General features: G+C 40.9%; 1 protein-coding gene across 2 annotated transcripts in view; it reads left to right on the forward strand.

The window, feature by feature from the left end:
- Positions 1–23,157, forward strand: part of LOC125884702 (neuronal membrane glycoprotein M6-b-like) — a 62,265-nt gene that overhangs the window by 18,921 nt on the left and 20,187 nt on the right. Inside the window, exon 1 of one of the 2 annotated variants that reach the window (XM_049569814.1) lies at positions 171–562. The exons of the other annotated variant lie outside the window; for it this stretch is intronic. Coding sequence (XP_049425771.1) covers positions 493–562 — 70 coding nt within the window. The 5' untranslated portion in view covers positions 171–492. Of the gene's footprint in view, positions 1–170; positions 563–23,157 lie in introns of those variants that run through there. 2 annotated transcript variants of the gene reach the window in all.

Here is a 23,157-nt window from a genome sequence, read left to right on the forward strand (position 1 = left end):
ATGTGTGTGTATTCATGCATGCATGGTTACCCATGAGTTTGCATATTTACATCTCCTGTACATATTGTCCTTATATCCTCCTCTGCTTCACTGAAGCAAATAAAATCAGTCACCTGCAGACAAGAAGACAGAGGAAGGCATTGATGTAACAGAGTGATATTTAGTGGGGAAATAAAGTGAACTGAGCATCAGTGGAGTGGAGAGTGGTTTTAGGGGCCAGGGAGCGTTATCTGGCATCATTTGGGGGGCTGCTAATCCGCATGTGCGAAATAAATCCAATCTGACAGCGCGTTTGCATCTTGACACTGGATTGTTAATATACACATAGAGAGACTGTGCTAAGCTTTAACAGGGAGAGGAGGGGGTGGATGAAGGAGGGAGGGAGGGTGTGTACGAGAGAGAGAGAGAGAGCATCAAGTCACCAGGACAGGCTCCACCATCCACACACTGTAAGGTACAAGTGCCACAAGGAGACTATATTCCTCTAAAATAATGGATGGGACAAAGCCGGCCATGGAGTCCAACGCAGAGGAGAATCAGGACGAGGGACAGGAGAGCAAAGGTACGCTCATCCAGCCGCTGACATTTGCGCGTTTTCCGTGTATTTTCCTTTGGAGACATTTGCGTCTGCGCCAGCCTGAGCGGTTTAACCTACTTGCAATGGCTCCTCGCTTGTGCGCGAGACAATAGCGATGCTTCCCCCCCCCCCCCTCCTTTGGCCTCTCACCTATTTGAGAGAAAGCTATAATGGTCTCTCTGCAGCGGGGGACCGAGATTATTCCCACCATCCCGAGCGCAATTTGATGTTTTCTGTTATTTGGCGCCTTGAAAGGGATTTGGAAGGCTGGTGGAGGAGAATGAGAGGGGTGGGCGGGTCGATGTGAAAGGTGCACGGTGTGATTTTTATGGTGCATGTATTAACAGTTACATTGCAGCACCATTATGAGCGTATTTGTGCCTAATGAGCGGCTGATAAAGGGGCGGTGGAGGCGACGCGCTGCGCTCCGTGCACGGCGGCATTGTCTTCCGTCAGGTGTTGGAGCTTCATGATCCTGCCGCCGCAGCCGCTTCGATTATTATCAGCGACCCCCCACCCCCCCCCCCCACCCCCCAGAGGCTCAGTGTCTGATCTGTCAGCAGCCCGATTATTCGACTGCAACATGTAAAGCCTGTGATTTGTATGACCGCAGCACTCGGCTGTGTGTGTGTGTGTGTGTGTGTGTGTGTGTGTGTGTGTGTGTGTGTGTGTGTGTGTGGAGCAGGAGGCTGCGAAAAGACACGATGAGCGCTGCACTTGGCGCACCGGTGATGGTTGTGTCCATCAGTTACTGCGCTCAGACATGTTAATGGAGCCTCTGTAGGGTGCACACATTCAATTCTGGCTCTGTGAAAGATGGAGATGTGCGTTATGTGCACATTAAAGATCACACATAAATTAGTCGGTTTTTGTCCAACCAAACTGTTGCTGTCACCGAATGTAGTGTAGGCGTGTCCTTGTGCATTGGAGGACTCAACGCCCAGAGTCGATGTGACTGATTTGTTTTCGTTGTGGCTCCGTAGTAAAATCACATCCCTCAGTTTGGACGCAGCAGTGTTGCCCCTCATGGCTATCTTGACTATAAATGCACAGATTACATATCGCAGTTTTGTCTGGAGGATGGAAACGTGAGTGCTGATTGGCGATCAGAGTCCAGCCAGCGTTTTATTTACACATCAGTGCAGCAGAGTCAGTGTTGCAGCTGATCTGGCATGATGCCTTTTTGCCCTGTTGGCTGTTAGAGAGCATGATAGTTGATACCAAGTCAGAGCGCATGGGCCTGGAGGGGTTTCACACACACACACACACACACACACACACACACACACGCACGCACCATCCAGTGTTTCCCCTGCTTTATTCACTTTCATGTGCTGCAGTCTTCCTCCACGTTCATGCGTGCAGATGCGTTAAAATGAAGGCTTTGTGTTCCAAATCAATTGTCACCATGATCCCAGCAAACATGTCGATTTTTAACTTAAGTGTTGCAAATGGCGTGAAATGATGAAATGTCACAATTTGGAAAGGGAATACTACAATCTACTGCTTCAGTGTGACAAATTAAAGGAAATTTTATGATTTTGGAGAGAAATTATCTGGATGTTTTTAATTTCAGTGTCACAAAATGGCATGAAATGTCAGAAATTTCCTCTAAAAACATTCATATTTTAACTTTAATGCCAGTGTTGCAAAATGGCAGAAGATATTGCTATGTTTGGAGGACAATATTCAGATTTTAGCTGCAGTGTTACAAAATCACAGGAAATGTTCTCTTTTGAAGGGAAATGATCAGATTTCTTTCAGCTTCAATTGCGAAGAATGGCATGAAATATCTATATTTTGGAAAAGAATGTTCCCATTTTCAGCTCCAGCATTACAAAATGGCAGGATGTTACTTTTTTGGAGGAAAATATTCAGAATTATAGCTCCAGCATTGCAATTTGTTCCTCTTTGGGAAGAGAATATTCAGATTTTCAGGTCCAGCTTCACAAAATGGCATGAAATGTTACTATTTTGGAAGCAATTATTCCCATTTTAGCGCAGGTATTACATATTATTACTATTTTGGAAGAAAATCCGCAGATGTTTAGCTCCAGCATTACAAACTGTTAATATCTGGGAAGACAGTATCCAAATTTTTAGCTGCAGTGTTATAAAATGACAGATAATGCAACACTGATGTTAAAAATCTGAATGTTTGCAGAGAAAATAGTGACATTAAATGCCATTTTGTAACATTGGAGTTAAAAAGCTGAACATTCCCTTCCCTCATAGTAACAATTTGTAATGCTAAAGCAAAAAAAAATTGAACATTTTCATCCAAATCAGCTTTTCCAAAATACTGACATTTCATACCATTTTTTGACACCAAAGTTAACAAAAAATTCTGATCACTGATCAAAATCTGAATATTCTCTTTCCAGAAAGCAACATTTCATGCAATTTGGCAACACAGGCATTAAAAATCAGAATGTCTGCAGAAGAAAAAGTGGCAAAATGGCATTAAATGTTGCATTTTTTGAGGGAAAGATCGTTTTTATTTCAGTGCCACAGAATTTCTTAAATTGGTCGTATTTTGGAAGCGAATATCTGATTTTTAGCTTTAGCATTAAAAATTACTATTGGGGGCGCCGGTGGCTTAGTGGTAGAGCAGGCGTCCCATGTTCAAGGCTGTTGCCGCAGCGGCCTGGGTTCGACTCAAGCCTGTGGCCCTTTGCTGCATGTCACTCCCTCTCTTTCTCCCCCTTTCACACTTGTGTGTCCTGTTCATTAAAGGCTAAAAAGCCCCAAAAAAAATCTTTAAAAAAAAATTACTATTGGGATTTAAAGTTCTGGATGATATATTTTTTGTGGCTACATTAAAACAAATTTATAAAAACATTATACGTAGTCCACGCAGCATATCTTGGACCGTGCCACAGTAATATTGCTGGGTCACAGTCTGTGTGTGACGTAAGGTGCAGAAGAGTGGGGTGTCCCTCCACAGTGATATTTTAAAAAGACATTACATCACCCCCTCCTGAGGCATGCTGCTACGCACAGGCCGGTGTCCAATGAGAGCTTTTACCATGCAACTTCAACTGACAGAGTGGGCGAGTCTGTGAAGACCCCGAGGGTAGCTGAGCAGGAGGGCGGCCATATTTATAGTTAGCAAAGAACCCTCAGAGTTCCTTAATCACCATTTTATGTTGAAGCAGTGAAATTATCACCCGGCTCAACCTCTCCAGCGTGGACTGTTGTGCTCCAGGTGTGATGTTGCGCAACCGAGTCCACCCACACCAGGGAACCAAAATAGACTGGATTGGAGGATGGCCTATTTGTCGGTGTAATCATTTGTGTGTGCCTTTGACATCTGGAATGTGACCATAAGCTTATAGCATCCGTTAAGAAGCTGAAGATTTACAGTGGGGGCAAGAAGGCGAGAGCTGTCATGTAAGGAGCTTGTGTTGATGCGTGCCAGCGCTGCCTCTTCTGCTGCGGTTCAACACGTTTCTGATTCAGACAGCAGATGTAGGAAGTTCTGGAATAAATGTATTTTACAAAGTCATAACTCCGAGACGCATGATGCAACAGTCACATGCTTTGTGTGAAATGATCCAATGGTGAATCATCTTGTATTTCCTTTGAGTATTTAAAAGGTTGAAAACCAAGTCAAGCCTGATGTAGCAGGTTCATGTCTAACAAAACAAAATATGGTAATTTCAGTTGAGGATATTTGTAACAAAACTGTGACAATTAAAACTAGTTATGTAAGCTACCCATGCTAATCAGTATGCTTAGGATGGTATTTTAGGGTTGGACTCATAAATGGTCTACATACTAGCCATTATTAGTAAATTGCATAAAGCTCCCCATCAATGTATGTGTAGGCCAACAAGTAAAATGACAATGCAGTAAAGACTGTCTTCATCACACAATTTGTCTACCAAAGCGCACGGACAAATTCATTTTTCAATTGTAAAATTTCCGCTCAGTGTATATTTTTGTCGCAAGTCTTTAAAGCTACAGTTGGTAACTTTTATAAAAATAGGTCTCACGCAGCGGTCAGTCATGTCAATCTCTGCTCTTGAGCTGCGGTCAAACTGACAATCTAGGCAGTGCTGATCAAATCTGAATCAAATTACTGTTAGAAGTTTCAGACACATATTTTAGTGTACTGTTATGCTGTAAAATGAGAACGTTTCTCGGGCAGTGCTTTGTTTCGGCTTGACTGTTTTCAATATTTTGTTTCACAAACTTTCTCATTTTACAGCTAAACAGTACACTAAAATATGTTTCTGAAAACATTTGAGTCGAGAAATAGGCAATGCAGTAACAGAGTCTTAGTCCTAGTTTGACAGTTTGACCCCTGGATGTGTAAAGTGAACTGGATTTAAGTGTTGCTTAGTCACGCATGAAGCAAAAAAAGTTGGGTTTCTCAGGTTTAAAATTACTGGGAACTTCTGCATCATTGAGGCCATAGAGCAAACACACTAAAGACTTTCGTAAGCTAACTTCTGGTTTAGCCCGCTGCTACCTTGAATGGGGATAAAATGATTTACTCGTGTGGCTTTTGTAGACTTAAAATGTTATAAGACTCAATGGATCTAATCCCAGTGGTGAAATGAGTCGGTTTGTGAGGTTTGTGATGCTCACAAAATGATTCCACTCATTGACAGATGTCTCTTTTACAAAAAGTCTTTGGGAAAAAGTCTTTTTGGACCCAATGGCATCACTTGATGGAACCTGAAGTTATCATTCAACCCTGTGGCTACTACAAAAATTGGCTTCAAAGCCCGGCGTGCTTTGTTGGGGTCTGGTTTGCCCACAGAAACAAACAATAACGAGATTTACTAATGTCATCTCATATCGACTGCAGGCCTCTGAATTGCTTCAAATTGAAACTGTATCGGGGACACATTTGTGAACACAGGAATCTTCCAAACAGTCGCTTTAATATTGTATGTGAAATATGTGATTTACACTCCAGGAATACTTATCACTTTTAGAAATAGGTTTTATTGGTTTCTTGTGGTTGTCCCTGTTGAAATATAAAGCTAAAACCAAGTTAGCTTAGCATAAAGACTGGAAATGGGGAAACAACCCAGCTATCGCATTAAGTATTGTTCATTAAAGCCATCATTTTTAGCAAAATCTTTTATTTTAGGTCATCAGTCTTCACATCATGCATTTGCACCAGTTACGAGGTTCACAGTTTTGCTGTAAAGAGCATGTTGATTAGCTGAGACTCCTTTAATTATGGTAAATAGTCCGTGTTCTTGATTGCACCACTGTTGTGTCTCTCTGCATGATACTGAGCTGAGAGTAATTACAACCATGGAGACAGAGCACAGGCAGGGTTTATAATCCATGGTGGTGTTTGTGGGTATGGATTGATCTTTTTGCTTGATTGCATCCTATAATCTCTAATCTGTATGTCTGCGGAGGTACACTGTGCTCAGGACTGGGATAACGAGACATCAGCGACACTCTCTGAGGTACGATTATATCTGATTTCATTATGAGACAGTTTGATTACGGAAAGCACCTCCCATGTGATGTTTTTACCTTTAATGTGACTCCCTAAAGCGGCTTTCAAAGTGGTGCTGAGTGCATTTCAACTTCCTCTTCGTCTGTCTGTCCTCCCCTTTGTTGCAAATGATTGGCCTGTTCACACACACCTTGCTTCCCTCCCGTGTGTGTGCGTGTGTGTGTGTGTGTGTGTGTATGTGCCCGCTCTTGCATAACGCGTCGCTGGCTCTCCGCCTTTGGTTATGATGTTCAGATCAGAACCGTAAGAGATTACATCATCGTCTGGAGGGGTGCAGGTTTTGTTGAATTTTCTGCATGGAAGGGCAGAGCTTTGCTGCAGCCTCACAAGCACAAAGAGAGTTCCTCTTAATCAGCCTTTCAAGTTTTTTTTTCTGGTAAAATCTGTGATGTTTGACCTCAGCAGAGGAGGATATTAAAATTCTGAGCTGGAGAGGTAATGCAATATGTTTTCTGACGAAACACTGACAGGTTTTAAAGGTGATCAACATTTAAAGGAATAGTTTGACATTTTGGGGAATACGCTTATTTGCTTTCTTGCCAGGAATTAGATGAGAAGATTGGCATCAGTTGCCAGGCAACCAGCAGAAACCTGACCAAGAACTGTCATCTTAACATTTTAGTTTTTACTTGGATTAGACGGAAAAAATATAACATGTTTATTAGTGAGGTGCTGGTATGTGGATTTGGTTACATTTAGACAGAGCCAAGCTAACTGTTTCCCGTTGTTTCTAGTCTTTATGCTAAGCTAAGCTAATCAGCTTATTTTAATTTAAAGTTATTTTTCACTTGTGCAAAGCAAAAATGCAGTGCAGGAATACAGAAAATCTACATGCAGATTTTTCGCTTGACAACAACTATGCACTCTGGGGGCGATTAACATTAATAACACAATACATTTGACTCCCCAGATTTGATGCTAATGCTAGCTGTTGTGGCTAGCCTCGTTCCTTTGTTTGGTGTTTGAAGTAGTCGTTGCAGTGTTTGTCATACAATATGGGGCGTTGAGAAACCAAAGTCATGATAAGATGTTTTCTTATTTTTGTAGGAAGCCAGCCATGGCCTGGACGTGTAACAGAAGCTGGAACAAAGGTTTCATTAGTCAGCTTTATTTTTGAGTATAAGAAATCAGAGCTTTGTTCAGCCACGACAAAATGTAGCAAAACATTTATTTTGACAGAAGTGGTGGCGCATTGAACACCCTGTTGTTTTCCAAAGGCGCACTTCCTTTTATTATGGCAAGGGTTGTTTTGTTTTGTTTTTTTTTACAATTCAATTCAAAGGGACTTTGTAATCGTGGGAAACATTGTCAAAGTAAGTACAAAATAAAAACAAAATTGCATGCACAATAAGTAAAGATCTACCAGGGTTGGTTGGTTTCTGTTCATGTAGTTGCTGATTGGGTAGCACCTCTGAAACACACACTATTACACTACACTATGCACACTATTGCTCACCATTTTGAGGAAACATGTTGTTCCACCTGGAAACCTGGACAGATATTTTTCCTTCCACATGAAGGTTCCACAGGTGTGATCAAGTATTCATAAGAACCCACAAAACCAGTTTTTATAAATGTCCATGCGAATTGTTTGGGTAAAATGCAATGTGATACGATAGGATTTACTTATTGTCCCCGTGGGGAAATTCTTCTTAGACTTAGGAGCTGCACAAGTATTGCTGCCTTATAATACTAGTCCAGAGGAAATGAAAAGCATGCATCATAAAAACATAAAAACGCATACTACACATAACAGTATTGCACATGTGGCACTGATCTTCTTATCTATGTCCCAGAGAGAAATCGGACATGCACATTTCCCAAAATATGAAACTATTCCTTTAACTGCATCATGTGATCCAATTAAATGTGTAGTACTTCTATTTTAAACCAGTATATGACTCTAAAATAGCATCAGATTGCATTGCTTTGTATCTGTTTACATTTTGGATTGGTAGATTAGAGGACTGTTAGGAGGTCACCGCTAAAAGTAAATGGCTGTTTTTTAGTTATTTGATTGATTTTATTGCTTTAAGTCACATACAGTACAGCTGATAGTCGATAAACGGATTAGTCCAGTGGTTCCCAATCTCCACATCCGAGGAGTCACAAGTTCATTAAATGTATAAGAAATAAAAGAAAACACATTTCTGCCACACAAAATTCATCTAATTTTTTGCCGTTTTTTTGCTCTTTTTTATCATTCTTCCAACTCTTTAGGCCTCTAAAAGTCCTGCAGACGAAACAATCTATAACAGACTAAGCTAATCTGAAAAGGTTGGGAACCACTGAAGAAGTCTGGACTGTTGTCGGACAAAGTAAGCAAACTGAAGGTGTTAGGCTGGGCTGTGGGAAATTGTAATAGACATTTTCCACTATTTCCTGACATTTTATTGGACAAACTCACCAGAACAAAACCTCCGATAAGTGACAATGATGCTACCAGAGAGCGACTGAACCAGTGTGGCCTTCTGATATCGCCTGAGCCGGGAAGAGATACAAGGGTCATTTGAGAAAAAAAGCTTCAGCATACAGTCCAGCTGAGCCCAGGTTGAGGCCCTGAATCTAAAGGTCAACTCCTGTTTGATGATCGTGAGTCGGATGAGGAGCTGGACCGTCCTCCCTGCTGGTGCTGACATTTAGTTTGTGTTGCTGATAAATATTGGACAGGTTCCCCTCCCTGATTCCTTGACCTTACAAGCACAACTTGTTTAATGTTACACAGAACATTTCAGTCCTTCATGGATCAGTGCTGCTGTTTCATAAATACCCAGATGTTTAATATTGTGCTGAAAGTGGACAGTAAATATTAGAAGGTGGCCAGTGGTGACTTTGGCGCCTCTTTTTTTTTTTTTTTTTTGAATGAACTTGTTGCCCGCGTTCAGAGTTATTATGGCTTGTAATCCACTTTACTGGCCAAGCAAATCACTGCTGCCACACACACAAATCCTAAGAAGCTTCTTCTCCACACTCTTTAAGGAGTGAGAGTTAGCAGAAAGTCACTCTTTATTCAGCTTGTGTGCATGCGTGTGTGTGTGTGTGTGTGTGTGTGTGTGTGTGTGAGAGAGAGAGAGCGATAACTTCAGGGCAGGAAATTCATCAGTTAGCTGACACACATTTGATATGAATGATACTAATGTGTTTATTCAATCCAAGATGAACACAGGAGATGATTTGACTCTTAATCAAAGTAGATATGTTGATGTGCACATGATCCTTCGTGATTATTTAATCCACATGACCTTTTCTTGAGCCATGCTCACAAGTATCATTTGCTGTGTGTTTGATAACTTGACTTCTTAAAGGGATAGTTTGGATCTTTTGAAGTGGGGTTGTATGAGGTACTTATCCATAGTCAGTGTATTACTTATAGTAGATGACGGTCAGCACGCCCCCAAGTTTGGAGAAGCATGCAGGAGTACTATCATGGAAACTAAGCAATGTAATGCTGTGGATGGGGGCAGCAGCAAAACAAATTTTAGACACCTAGAAAAATCAACATCAGTTTAAGTGTACACTGTATTGAGAATATTATGTACGGCCTATGATGGGGAAGCTGTTAATGGCTTCAGTTCTCCATTTATGCTCTCGTCAACGACACCAGACTCTGTTGACAAAAGCAGTAATTTTGCCTCGATCCGTTAGTAAGTTTGTGTTATTGTTAGGGGTGACAATCATGATACGTTAACACAATTTGTCACAGTAAGGGTTGCAGCGGTGCATGAGATTTTCATGGTATGATAACCGCCTCAGAAAATATGGGGGGTTCACAGTAATGACCCTTATAGGAATGACAACAGAAGGGTTATTGTTGGTTAAACAAATGTTTTATCACTATAATTGAAACTTGAAACTATTCACAGTTAATGGAGGGTTGTGTAAAAAGTCTCCCCTTTGAAAATAACTAAAATAAAATTGAAATTCTTGGCCCAGTTGCATTTTTGTTTTGTATCATGGATAGGCAAGTGTACACGATGTGATACACATCAACTTTTATGTCAAGGTATACCCTGAAACTGCAACCCTAGGCTGGAACCTATCCTACCGACCTAACTATGACATTGGGCGAGAGGCGGGGTACACCCTGGACAGGTTGCTAGACTATCACAAGGCTGACACATAAAGACAGACAACCATTCATACTCACATTCACACCCATGGGCAATTTAGAGTCACCAATGAACCTGCATGTCTTTGGACTGTGGGAGGAAGCCGGAGTACCTGAAGAAAACCCACGCTGACACGGTGAGAACATGCAAACTCTGCACAGAAGGGCTCCCCCACCCCAGGGTGGCAAATCAATTACCTGAACAAGCAATTGATTATATAATTCTAGTAGGCTACCAAAAGCAATATACATGGCAATGTATATTGCCATGCAAAATATCGTGATACTATGCTGTAGTGTTTTTTTCCATAACCCCTAGTTATTGTGTGACTTAAGTGAATCCAAATCAACACTTTTAAACGCCAAACTCACACAATAACACAAACTAACTAACTGATCGAGGTGGCGGTAATCCAGCAGCTCCTGTGTTCAGCGATGTTAAATTACTTTTTTTCTCTGTGGAGTCTGGCTTTGAACAGAGCAATGTAATGACTTCACTTCCCATGAATCACTGTCTGATGGCAAGATAAAGCTGTGAAAATGTTGTAAATATAGCTTACGCTTAAACTGATGATGATTTTTTTTAGGTGGCTAAAATATATTTGGCTGCTGCCCCTATCCACAGCAGCACATTGCTTTACTTCTATGTTGGCACTAAAGCCTGCTTCTTCAAACTTACAGGTGTGGTGACTAATAAGTACTGTATGTAATACACTGACTATGATAAAGTACCTCATACAACTCCACTTCAAAAAACTACAAACTATCCCTTTAAAAACCTTGAAATGTTGATCTGACTAAAGTATCAGACAACAGATTGTTTACCTGCTCAATATTTGCCAATTAACATGTGAATCCAGGAGCAGTAAATGTAACCATCAGCGAGGAAGCTGACTGTAATAGTAGCTGATTTGGACAAACTATCATTGTGCTGCAGCTTCTCTCTCACACACACCCACATAGACTCCAATGTGTGCACTTGCTGTTACTGGCATCCGTCTCCTACTTGTCTTTGTTACACATAACCACCTCTCACTGAGGCTCTCTCCAGTTTTCTTTCTCTTTATGGCAGTGTTTCACTGACAATATCAGGGAGAAAAAAGGCTCCCACACACTAGATTGATGCTTGTATGACTGCAACGTCTTCATCAAGGAGGGCCATGTGTAGACTTCACATGATTAAACCCAGGTGTGAATCCCAGGTGGAATTCATTACCTTCAATTAGTGTTGCATTGACACAAATGTTGAGTGAGCACAAAACAAATTGGAGCACTAATCAGTTTCCAATTTAAGCACAAAGAGAAACTTTAAACACAAATTCCCAATTGTTTTTTAGTTTCTACAACTCCATGAGTTTTGCTGTGTTTTCAGTTTTGCAAGGAATCCAAACCGCCCAAACTTAAAGGTCTAGTGAGACTCTGACTCCTCTTTAAACATTAAAAACACTCATGTTCTGTCTTTGCATGCTCTGAAAACTTACAATCTGCCCCTGCCTGCAGATCTCAGACAACGTGATTGATTTGTTGCAAATAAACTGCCACAATCCTCCTTTTTGTTTTCCTCTCCTCTCTTTCCTTGCCCTCTTCTCATCCCTGCTTTGTCCTGATTTTCCTGCTTATCTCCTTCTCCAACACACACACACTCATGCACACACCCTTCGCCTATTCTCCTCTCGCCCTGGAGGTGTGTGAGGTTGCAGGAGCATGTGAAAGCCGTCACACAGGGAGAGGCTCATGTGTTCCTCATTTGAAGCCATTTGCCCAAAGCATGCTGTCAGCCTCCATCTGGATATGTGTGTGTGTGTGTGTCAGTGTCGGTGTGTGTGCTTGTATTTGTTTACGTGTCAATGACCAGGAGTGGTTTAAGGGAATGTCTGTGTCGGTGCTTTGCTTGCACTAAAGGAAAAGCTCTATTTTAGTGTGCACATATGTGGGTGAGACCGTGTGGTATGCCGTTGTGTTCACAGTCAGCCCTCTCGGTCCCCACACTGTGGTCATATTTATATTTAAAGTCACCTTTTCTGCTTGCATGTTCATAAAACAAGCAATATTTAGTTTGGATGTGTCTATTTGCCATTTATTTTCTGCATGAACGCTGGCAGAGTTGGGGAAAATTGCTGAAAAATAGCTTTTTTGTGTCCTACCTTGAAAAACAACCGCCTGTTTATTGTATCAAGCATCAATTTAGAACATTTTGATTATAATGTAAAAGAACGATTGGTCGATGGGTGGACAGAAAAATAATCCGCAACAATTTTAGTAATGGATCAGCCATTTTAAGTGAGTCTAAGTAACTTTTGCTGGTTGGCAATTGCTCAGGCCACAAGTCACATTTACAGAAAAAATATAAATGCATTTGCACATGTAGCACAAACAATAAAATAACAGAGGCTTACAATTTAAGAAGAGCCATCAAGTCTGTGAACTAGCTCAGTAATCTGAATAGCACAGTAAAATTTATTGTTAACATCAGCAAACATTAATGCCACCATATCTTAAATGTTCTAACATTGGCCTACATATCTGAAGTTTGCAAACACTGGCCCCCATAAAGTTTGCTAACATTTGCTTAAGCCACCAGATATGAACACTGGCAACATTAGTCACCATATCTTTAAAGGGACAAAAACATACCTGTAGTGTTATTTATCAGCCTAGATAGTTTTGGTGTGAGTTGCCAAGGGTTGGATATACAGACAGTAGAGATGTCTGCCTTCTCTCCAATATAATAGCACTAGATGGCACTCAGCTTGTGGTGCTCAAAAGTGCCAAAAAATAAATACATTCAAACTCAACAGTAATGTCTCATTACAGAAATCATGACTTTGTTACTCAAGATAATCCACAGACCTTGTTGTGAGCAGTTTAATGTAGGAACTATTTTCTCTCTGTCAAACTACACCTGCCAACCGTATCACCACGCAAAAGGAAGCGTGCATCTACTGCTGCCTTACCTAGCACCACCATGAATGTATTAAGAAAACTGGATACAGCGTTGAAAGCAGGGCCTTGTTCATTCCTAAGAGAATTGCTCAGTGGCACATGAAGCCATAATGGTTTAACTATCGGCACTACCTCCACACTGTGTGGCCCATAATGCAACTGGCTACACTGGCCAAGTGCTTCCATATGGCTAACTTCTGGTTTAGTGCTCCACTAACTTGAATGGGGATAAAATTATTCAATTGTGCCGCTCTTCTAGGCTTTCTTAATGTTGTGGGATGGAATAAATCAAATCTTGATAGTGCAACAAGTCATATCGTGGAGGTTGTGTCACTCAAAAAAAAATGTATCAGCTGACTTCCAGATATCTCTTTCGCCATGTAAGTCAATGGGGAAAAGTCATTTTGGGCTCCAGGGCATCACGAGACAGACCTGCAGTTGTAATTCCACTGTTTGGCCACTATGAAAATTGACTTCAGAACCTGGCGCGCTTATTTAAATTGAAACTATATGTAGCTTTTGAAAGAAGAATTAATACATAGTTTGCCTTCAAGTCACTAATAAAGCAAAAGTGCCTTTTTTTTTTACTGGTTTCAGCTTCCTAAATGTGAGGATTTGCTGCATTTTACTGTTTTATATCACTGTAAATTTAATAACTGGGTTTCTGACTGTTGGTCTGACAAAACAAGACTTTTGAGGATGACCCTTTGGGCCTCAGGAAATTATTATATGCATTTCTTAAACAATTATCTGATGTTTTATAGACTAAATATTTAAAGATGAATTGATACTGAAAATAACTGTGCAGCCTGAGAAAGAAGCAACAGATTAAAATAATTTGGAAACAAGTGCACAAGCTACCACGCATCATCCTCCAACACTGCATCTATGTTTGAACCCCAGTCTGCAGTGGGTATATGAATAGCAGCAAGTGGCAGGTTGGCGCAGCATGCCTTGTTCCTGAGTGATGCCAACCTCCTCTGGCCTTCCTCCATCACCCACTGATGCCCAATCTGCTCCTCTCATCCACAGCCCATGAAACGCCTGATGCCGATTAAGCACTCGTCATTGTTAGCCACGGCTGACATCGATAAGTGACTGGGCCTGTATGATGTGTAGGTCATTCTGTGTCTTGGTTTCAGGCTGTGGTCTGAGGTCTGTGGTCCCGCATTCAGCACCAAACTCTCTTAGAAACGGGTGTCTTTTTCAGTATTTCCTTCATATCTGATGAATAATGATGACGAAGACCGTGTTTCTGTAAACTTATCTGTGTTACAGTAAATGAGAATCTTCAGCAACTCATATTTGAAAGTACACGCTCAGTTGGGCCCTTCTGCAAACTACTCACACACTCTGACACACACACATCACACACATAGTGTTCGCGTAGCCCCTAAGGCTGCTGGAAAGTGAATCTCCATAATCACATCAGGAGTAGGAGGGTGGAGGGGAGGTGCAGGGGCCAGAGGAGGGCCACTGACTTCTTTGACATCTCAGGGAAAGTGACATCAGCCAAGTTGGTTGCGTAACCGCTGAGCCCATTCAGTTCGATGGCACGGCACTTCTGGCCAGAGGGGCCATTTTACATTTTGGTGGAACAAGACTCAAACTAATAGCGCTCACTCCGCTCTGCTGAGCTGCCACATGGCAGCTCGGGACAGGTGATGCTGCTTCTGAATAGCGGGAGATTAGAGACAAAAGAGAGCTGTTAGGAGAGTTTTCACACAGTGTAAGCGGTCAGTGGGTTATCTGCCATCGCCGTTCAGGTCTGTTGTCACTGCACCCTGCAGCCAGACACCTTTAAATAAACCCTATTAATGATCTGCTGGTAATTGTACTCGCCTTATTATACAACATCGCCCCAAAGGGCACCAATATAACTTTCTTGCATCATATTATCCAAATTATAAAAATGCCTCAAGACAAAAACAGGATTCTGAAACTTTCCTCATAACTTGAGCACCTTATGTTGTGTATGGAAGCTAATTTGCGCCAGAATAAAAAGAACAGATGAAAAATGAATGAATAAATAAAAATGCTTAGCTACTATCTGATCACTCCTGATTTAATTTCGACTTACCGTATCTCAGAAGAGACCTTCTTGAAGAGGTGGTCTTGGTCTGGTTACAAATGAACTCTGGTGCGGTTCATTTTTGGTGAGAACATGTCTTGACCTCGATCCGAACCAACTGCAGTCACATGACACATTGTTTGGGTTAAACATGAGCATGTTACAGTCCTGGAGGATTATTAATGTGCACTTCCTCCTGTACTGCCTTAATATGCACATTCAGCACATCCAGTGCGTCAAAACATTGTTTTCTAGTTGGAGCCGCGCCTCGTTTTTAAACTGTATGGTTTGACTAAAATGAACAATGACAGCAATATAGTCCACAATGAGCAGCGCTAAAATCAACCTGCGTAGTTGTCCCTCCATTGTGACATTACAAAGTGTCACATTTATCTTGCAAGTGGACTCTTCTTCAACGTTTTGTTTACCTCCTGGATTTTTCCTACATGGAAATTCTGACCAATCAAGAGCAGCTTTCTTGCGCAAGGCATTTTATCTGGTCCACTTGTAAATGCTGTCGTGACAAAATGAACCAACTCTAAGCAATTATTAGTCCCTGATTTGGACCAAAGCAAGACAAACTTTAGGTCTGAAAGCACCCTAAGGCCCTGTTTATACCTGGTATTAAAATGAGTCTTGGGTGATCCAGTCACTAGTGAACATTGCTAAATACAAGTGTAAACAACAGAGGTGGGATGAAGTCATTGTTTTGCAAGTCACAAGTAAGTCTCAAGTCAAAACTCACAAGTCCTTATAAAGTCCTGAGTCCTAAACTTAACAAAACAAGTTTGTTAAAAAGTTACTTAGCTATAATGCTAATGTTAGCTAAACATTAGCTCGCTATGAATATTACCTTGACTTACTGTTTTTTTTGTGTGTGTGTGTGTGTGTTTGTTTTTTACTGTTGTTGCGTTTTTGTCTGTAGTTTTGACCTGCACATTTTGCATACTGCAATTTATTTTTTGCTGACCACTGAGTAGTTTTTGTATGTGAGATTATGGATTTGTCTCTGGTACCATTTTCCCAACTGGTGCTCAGTAACATGACATTAGTTCTTTATGGTTCTCTCCTGCAACTTGACTGGATAAAAAAGTGGAGCTGGGGAATTAAGTGTTGACTTGCTGGGAATTAATAGAGTTATAGTTAGCTGATTCACTAATTGAAGGGAAATAAATTTAGTTGTGGCACACTTGAAACATAATTGAAGTCATGAGTCATTTGTGTTAAAGTCCAAGTTGAGTTGCAAGTCTGCTTTTATTTTGTTGAGTCTAAAGTCATCAAATTTTGTGACTCAAGTGTAAGTCGTATGACTCAAGTCCACACCTCTGGTAAATGGCCACCAAGACCGATTGTGATCCGATTGCTCAAACATTTGCGAAGGTGGTCTGAAAAGCATTTAACCACATATCTTTTGTAGTGTAAACGCTAATGAGTCCTGATGCGTCCCTAATGAGGACTATGCCATCATTGCAGGACATGGTGGTTGTTTGGTGGCAGTGCACTAACACCCCATAACTGAGTCTGCATACCTATTGAGGTAGTAAAGTGTGAGTGTGAAGCGCTCCAGCTGCAGCTCAGTTTCTCTGGTGTGCTTGGATGTGATGCTTTACTTATTACTTCCCGTGTTTTCTCATAAGTACTTGCTTGTAGAGTTTGTTTGTAGCGTGCACAGGTTGGAGGAGTCAGTGCTCAACATGTTAGTTCAAATACACTGATTGTAATTTGCACCAGATGAACAGTTCATGCACATCTGTGAGCGTCAACTCTCATGTGTGCCCCAGCTGTGTATATACATGTATATTTTGTACATTCATCACAGGTGTGTTTGTTGTGTGTCTTGGGAGTTGAGTCCTTCACCCAGCTGTCAGAGTTTAGCTCAGATTGGCCAGAGAAAGAGAAAAACAGAGGAAACCGACATCCAGCAGATCAGCGGGATCAAAGTATTGATCACGCAGCAGAGCGCCGAGAACGGGATTTGAGACTCCATCATGCTCAATTACGCCAGGCCAGATGCTGACCTTGTGGCACTCATAAAGCTGGCATAACTGGCCAAAGGTTTCTCACAAACAGAAGATTAGGGTCAGTTATGTACCGTGGGAAAACAAAAAAAAAAGAAAAATGGTTGGGAATGGTGATGGCAGCTGGCTTCATCCTCTTACCTGGCTCAGAGCATATTGTGTCCTCTTGATCAACGCCGCAAACAAGCCGATTACTGAAAACATTTGCTTTGATAATGTGTTGGTTAGCAGATGAATGTGAGATGATTTTTTTAAGAACAGGAAATGAAACAGAAGCCATATTCAGATGGGCTTTCTGAGGGAATACTTTCCGAACATGAATTATGGGCTGCGTTTGAGGAATAATTCCAGTTTATCACAACTTAGTTTCGATATTAATGGAAATAATAACATCACCATAGATGTAGATTTCGGGGGAGGCACAGGGGACACGCCCGCCAACAAAAAATGAAAGTAGCAGAGAACTTTTATTTTGACAAAATTAACATTTACACCATAAACTGATGCAGAAAAGGCACAAATTGATGCATAATAAATTAATAGAATGCAGGAAATTAAGTGTTTAATGCTCAAAATTTTGTGATCTTAACTCTAATCTCCCATTTCATTTGTGTGTCCCTCAATTTTGAAATGGAATCTACGCCCTTAAACATAAGTTTGTTGCTACAACATTAATCTGCAACTATTTTGATGATAGATTAGTTGTTTGAGTAATTTTTCAAGCAAAAATGTCACCATTGCGACAGTACATTAATTATCTTTACACGTCAGACTGTAGGAGCTTCTTCTGTTCAGTCTATATTAAATCTAGTTTTTTTTTTCGTGTTACATGTGTTTTCGACAGTGACTGTGTATTGGGCAATGCCAAAATGTACCCATTTCTGCACCCAAATGTATCACATGTAGACACTGGTGTGCTGCGTTCACTGCCTGTTTTGGACTGACACAGCATTAGTTGTACAAAATGAGCAATTTAATTTTTTATTGGCCTATGGGGAGTTCTAATTAGTCACCATTTTCTGACATTTTAAAGACAAAACAAGTAACCATTTGTCTGAGAAAGTAATTGGTGGAATAATTGATCATGAAAATTGTCAGTTTCTTTGACAACTTTGTGCCATGATGGATTTTTACCAATATTTTGAGTAGGGCTGGGCGATATAGGGAAAATCAAATATCACTATATTTTTGACCAAATACCTTGATATCAATATTGCAAAAATATTGCGATTATAGGGTTGACTGTAGCCCCTTTCACTGTTTCTAATTACGTGGACAGGATAGTCCACAGTACACCTAACAGTATATACTTTTCCCTAACCTGATTTGAAATGTGCGACTCCGTGCAGTCCTTTTGTCTTATCACATTTAACCATAGTTGCCTTTGTTTTCGTTGACGGGTGGTGGCTGGTATGCCATAAAATTTAAGTTCTGAGCCATGAGCCAAGACGTGTTTTAAGACTCCTATGTAGCCGGGGTGGAGAGTCGTGTTTTGCCTCCAGCTAATAAAATGATGTCATTGTGATGTCGGCCGTAAAAGGTTCTATTGGTGCTATCGCAAAATATTTAGTCTACACAATGACATTTTTGATAAATAATCAACAATAATGTGCATGTAATGACTATAGCATCACTCGACAGTAATGCAGCCTTTAAAACCAGGAAAATACAACACTCATGATCCCTAGAATCTAAGACAATATCTGGTCTCATGTCACGATATGGATATAATACTGATGCATTGCCCAGCTCTAATTTGGAGTCTGCTCACTATTGGTGACTGGGTTGGGCCGATGGACAATAGTGGCTGTCAGTTACTGACCACTGAGCCTGACACTGTGATTAAAAAGACCGTCCTGTTCGCACCAACACTGGGGCGTGGGTTTGTGGTGGCACTATTAGCATCTACTGCATGTTTAAAGCCATACACTGCAAGATGGGTGCGACCAAGTTTGTTGCCACCGGCTCACATCTGTTGGGCTAACTGCTGTTTTTTTGTGTTTGTTTTTTTAAATTCACTGGTAACGTTACATAGATATTTCAGGTTTGAGCAATGGGGTCAAAAAGTGACAAAGCAGCATTCTGAGTAAGTTATTAATAACTTACAGAAAAATTGTCTGTAAGAGTCCACCCTACATGACTCATACACTCACACACACCTTGGCGAGGCACTGTGGTGCTCGTCTTAATTGCCTCTGTCCGTCACAACGATCATCCATTTGAATGTTTCACCGTGGATATCATCATGGGCCACTTAGACATTTCTTAACCCTAATTGGTGCCTTTATTGTTGTGGCAATGTTGTTGTGTTCCAAGATTTAAGCAAATACTTTAGTGTCACAACTGGCAGAAACAATGACAAAACTAAGACCCAAGTTGTAATAAAGTGGAATTATCCTTTAAGGAAACACAGCTTTGTTGTTAACTCCATGACAATGCGGTTTTGATGTTCTGTCATGGTTTTTAAAAGCGTCTCATAAAAGCTCTGAGGAGCATTTTATCCTTCAACTCAAGTGGAAAGACGGAAATCTCCCAAGCTGAAGTTATGAGGTTACGAGTTTGTGTGTGTGTGTGTGTGTTTGTGTGTATGTGTTGTTGTGGCTGAAGTCTGCTGCCATCAAACAGATGGGGCTTCTTTTTCATCTCAACCAGAGGAGACGCAGTCATCCATCCCCCTCCCGCCTCTTTCTGCTTTACTTTCCCACACCTTTCCTCTCTTTCTCTCCCTCCCTCTGAGGGTTCTCCTTGACTCTTGTGGGAATCTACCCATAATGCACTGTGAGGAAATTGCCCCATAATGAATACAGCACTTCTAAATTGGAATACAGCCGCAGGCAGGGACCAGACTGGCCGCTGAAATATTCACAAAGCTTTATTAACGCTGTTATTCCTGGCAGATGCACTGTGCCTACGAACAGTTGGCGATAATCATGCAGTGCCACTGGGTTGTAGAGTTTATAGCAAATTATTAGGACTGTCGATGTAATCTTCTCTCAGTTTATATTTAAATCTGCTTTATAGGCATGGCAGAAAGGAAATCAATGTTGCCAGAGAAATACATCACATAAATTCAGGCGATATTATTCAGAGATGGCAGATAAAAGCTGCTACTGAAGCAGTTATTTTGAGTGTCCAGTTCACTTAAATTAATTTGCATTGCATGCTGTATTTTTCTTTAATTCTTTTAAATGCCACAAATTCAAATCTTCAGTAGTGACCATGTGAAAATGAAGTTTGCATGGCAGCATGGGATTATTTCACGGCAAACACTCTTCATTTCACGTCGTGGGTGTCAGATGATGGACAGGAAGCGGAGCTTAATCACAAAGGACGTCAGCAAAAGACTTTGAATACGAGTGTGATGACAAAAGGACTGAATTAAATGGTTTTGTACTGACTGTGTGGATTATCTGTGGAAGATATTTTTCAGATGGCACAAACAGCTCCTTCATGCTTCTGCATTCTTGTTGATTTTCACCTGAACATAAAGCAGTTATAAACAGTGATTTTATATGAACAGTAGATGAAATGATTAATGTGAAGGGGTTGTTCATAGTGATGAACCCACAGAAAATGATCACCAGACTCAACAGTGCTCTGATTAACGCTTGTACACAACCGGCTCAGCACCACAGCAGACAAAGTTAGCAACTAGCCGGTGAAAACAGTGTAGCATTTAGCAGCTAAACAGCCAGATATTTCCCTCAGGGGTTGGTGGAGACCAAACACAGAGATAAAAGGAGAGTGAATATTGGATTTACATTCATCAAGTTGACACAAATGTGACTCCAAATCAATGCTAAAGTTGCTCTATATCTGCTAGATGTGAAAGTAAGCAAATGTTTGTGAGCACATTCACCATATAAATTCATAGACTATATAGAAATAGTGCACTTTGTCAATGTGACTGGTGTCGTCAAAAATACATAGACACGTATAGGATTTGACTAGTTGACATTTTCTACAGTATTGATACACAGATACCAGCTGCACTGTCTTGCTCTCTCTTATAGTTGGAAGGGAAGTACGCTAGCTGCTAGCTTGGTTAGCACAGTTCATTTACAGTCCATGGTTAATTATGATAATGCTATTAGGCCGGGAGCCAAGACCAGTCGTCAGGATGTTTCATGCTACCTTTTTTTCTACTATTATTTCCTGTTAGTCTATGCCTTGGGCCATCACAAGTTGATAACGAGCATCCCCAACTTGGGCTGTTTGGTCTCAGGGGGCCAAAAACCCCATTTGTTTGGCATGTTTCTAGTGACATCATGTAAATGCAAATATTGAGGTGCTACAGTTGCATAAAAAGTCAGACAAGTATGAAATCTGGCATGGATCTGGCAGGTGTAAACCATTTATAACAAAATGTTCTTACTGGAAAAACTGAACATCTGACTCCTTAGAGGGTTTTTTAGTACAGCCCAATGCTGAACAAGACTTTTTTAAGGCAAACAAAATGTATAATTAACTTTCATAACCTGAAAACCAGGCCCCCAGAAATGCTGCTCAGCCTTGCAGCCAATTTTTCCCAATGGCCACTTGCAGTATTGCTGCGAAAAAAGCATGTTTCTCACAGGCCACCATGACAAAAGAGACATCTGTAGAATTAACAGGACACCTCAAATTGCAAACATGGTCAATTATGAATCTTTATTTTATGGATTTTTGATCCATGTAGGTTTTATATTTGTAAAACCTCCCTGAAGCTGAGAAGAGTAACATTTGTAACGTCATCACAATGTAAAGTCTATGAGTGGAGCAAGAACTTGCAAGCAGGGCTAGTTGGAGAAACACTACTGCGCATATTCAGTGGGCCCCATACCACAGAAGTAAACCTGGAAGCAAGAAACTTCTTTGGTGTATGCACCAGGCGAGCAACTCCATTGGAATGAATAGGTGCCATTTTGCCACCTGGTATCTTGTTATCATGGTAAAATCTATGTTGAAAACACACTGAAATAGCAACAGCTACGGCTAATGTTTTACATACTGTAGACTCTGAATCTGGGATTACGCCAACGTTGTTGCTGATATAGTGACTTGTCAAAAGATGGCACACATTTGTCACTCATAGCAGCTATGCCCTTAATTATGCATAACTTAAAGCCTTAATAATATTTAAACAATGAGTTATATAAAAATTCAATCCCCATACAGTTGTTGTGAATGTGGAAAGTAGCTCCAGAGACTAAAACTGTTTTCTGTATCAGGCTGTAAACATGTCTTTCTGCTGTAAAGTTGGGTGTTCCAACACTGGATTCCATAGGGACTGACTCAATTTTGGAGCCAGTCTCAAGTGGCCATTAGAGGAACTGCAGTTTTTGGCACTTCAAAGCCCCAGAGGTTGTCGCTTGTATCAGCTGCATAAGGTGATAAGATGTCAGTGTTGTAGCTTGTTTTGGCCGCCCCAAAGTAATGCAGGTTTACAACAGATAATCAGTATAATGATAATAATAATATGACAATGCAGACATCAAGAATAACAAAATATTTTTTTTTAATTTTTTGCCTATTTCTTGTGTATTGACTGTCTGTATCACTTTTTGTTGTACTATGAATTCTTTAAGTCCCCCATTCATCTCTCCTTTATATCAAACTATACAAAATCTGTTTGACCTACTTCCTAAAGCCTCTAGCAGGCAGAATATGGATAAAGATATTTTGCATCTCCCTCCCTCCATATTTATGGTTGTCACTTCAGTTGCCTTCACATCTAGTATTGTATTTTTTTTTTTTTTTTTTTGGGGGGGGGGGGGGGGAAGGTAAATTTTACACCGTTGTCACTATGTAGCGCCAGTCTTTAGGTTTTCTCATTCAGGTTACATCACTCTACACTGGTGTATGTGTGAAGCGGCTGCGAAGGACTACGCTACCGCTGAACTGGGTCGTGGGTAACACGTTGCTATGGCAACTGCTATTTGCCGGCCCTGGGGCCAAGAACTGCTTTTT

This window comes from Epinephelus fuscoguttatus, linkage group LG24 (genome assembly GCF_011397635.1).
Source record: "Epinephelus fuscoguttatus linkage group LG24, E.fuscoguttatus.final_Chr_v1".
Lineage (NCBI taxonomy): Eukaryota > Metazoa > Chordata > Actinopteri > Perciformes > Serranidae > Epinephelus > Epinephelus fuscoguttatus.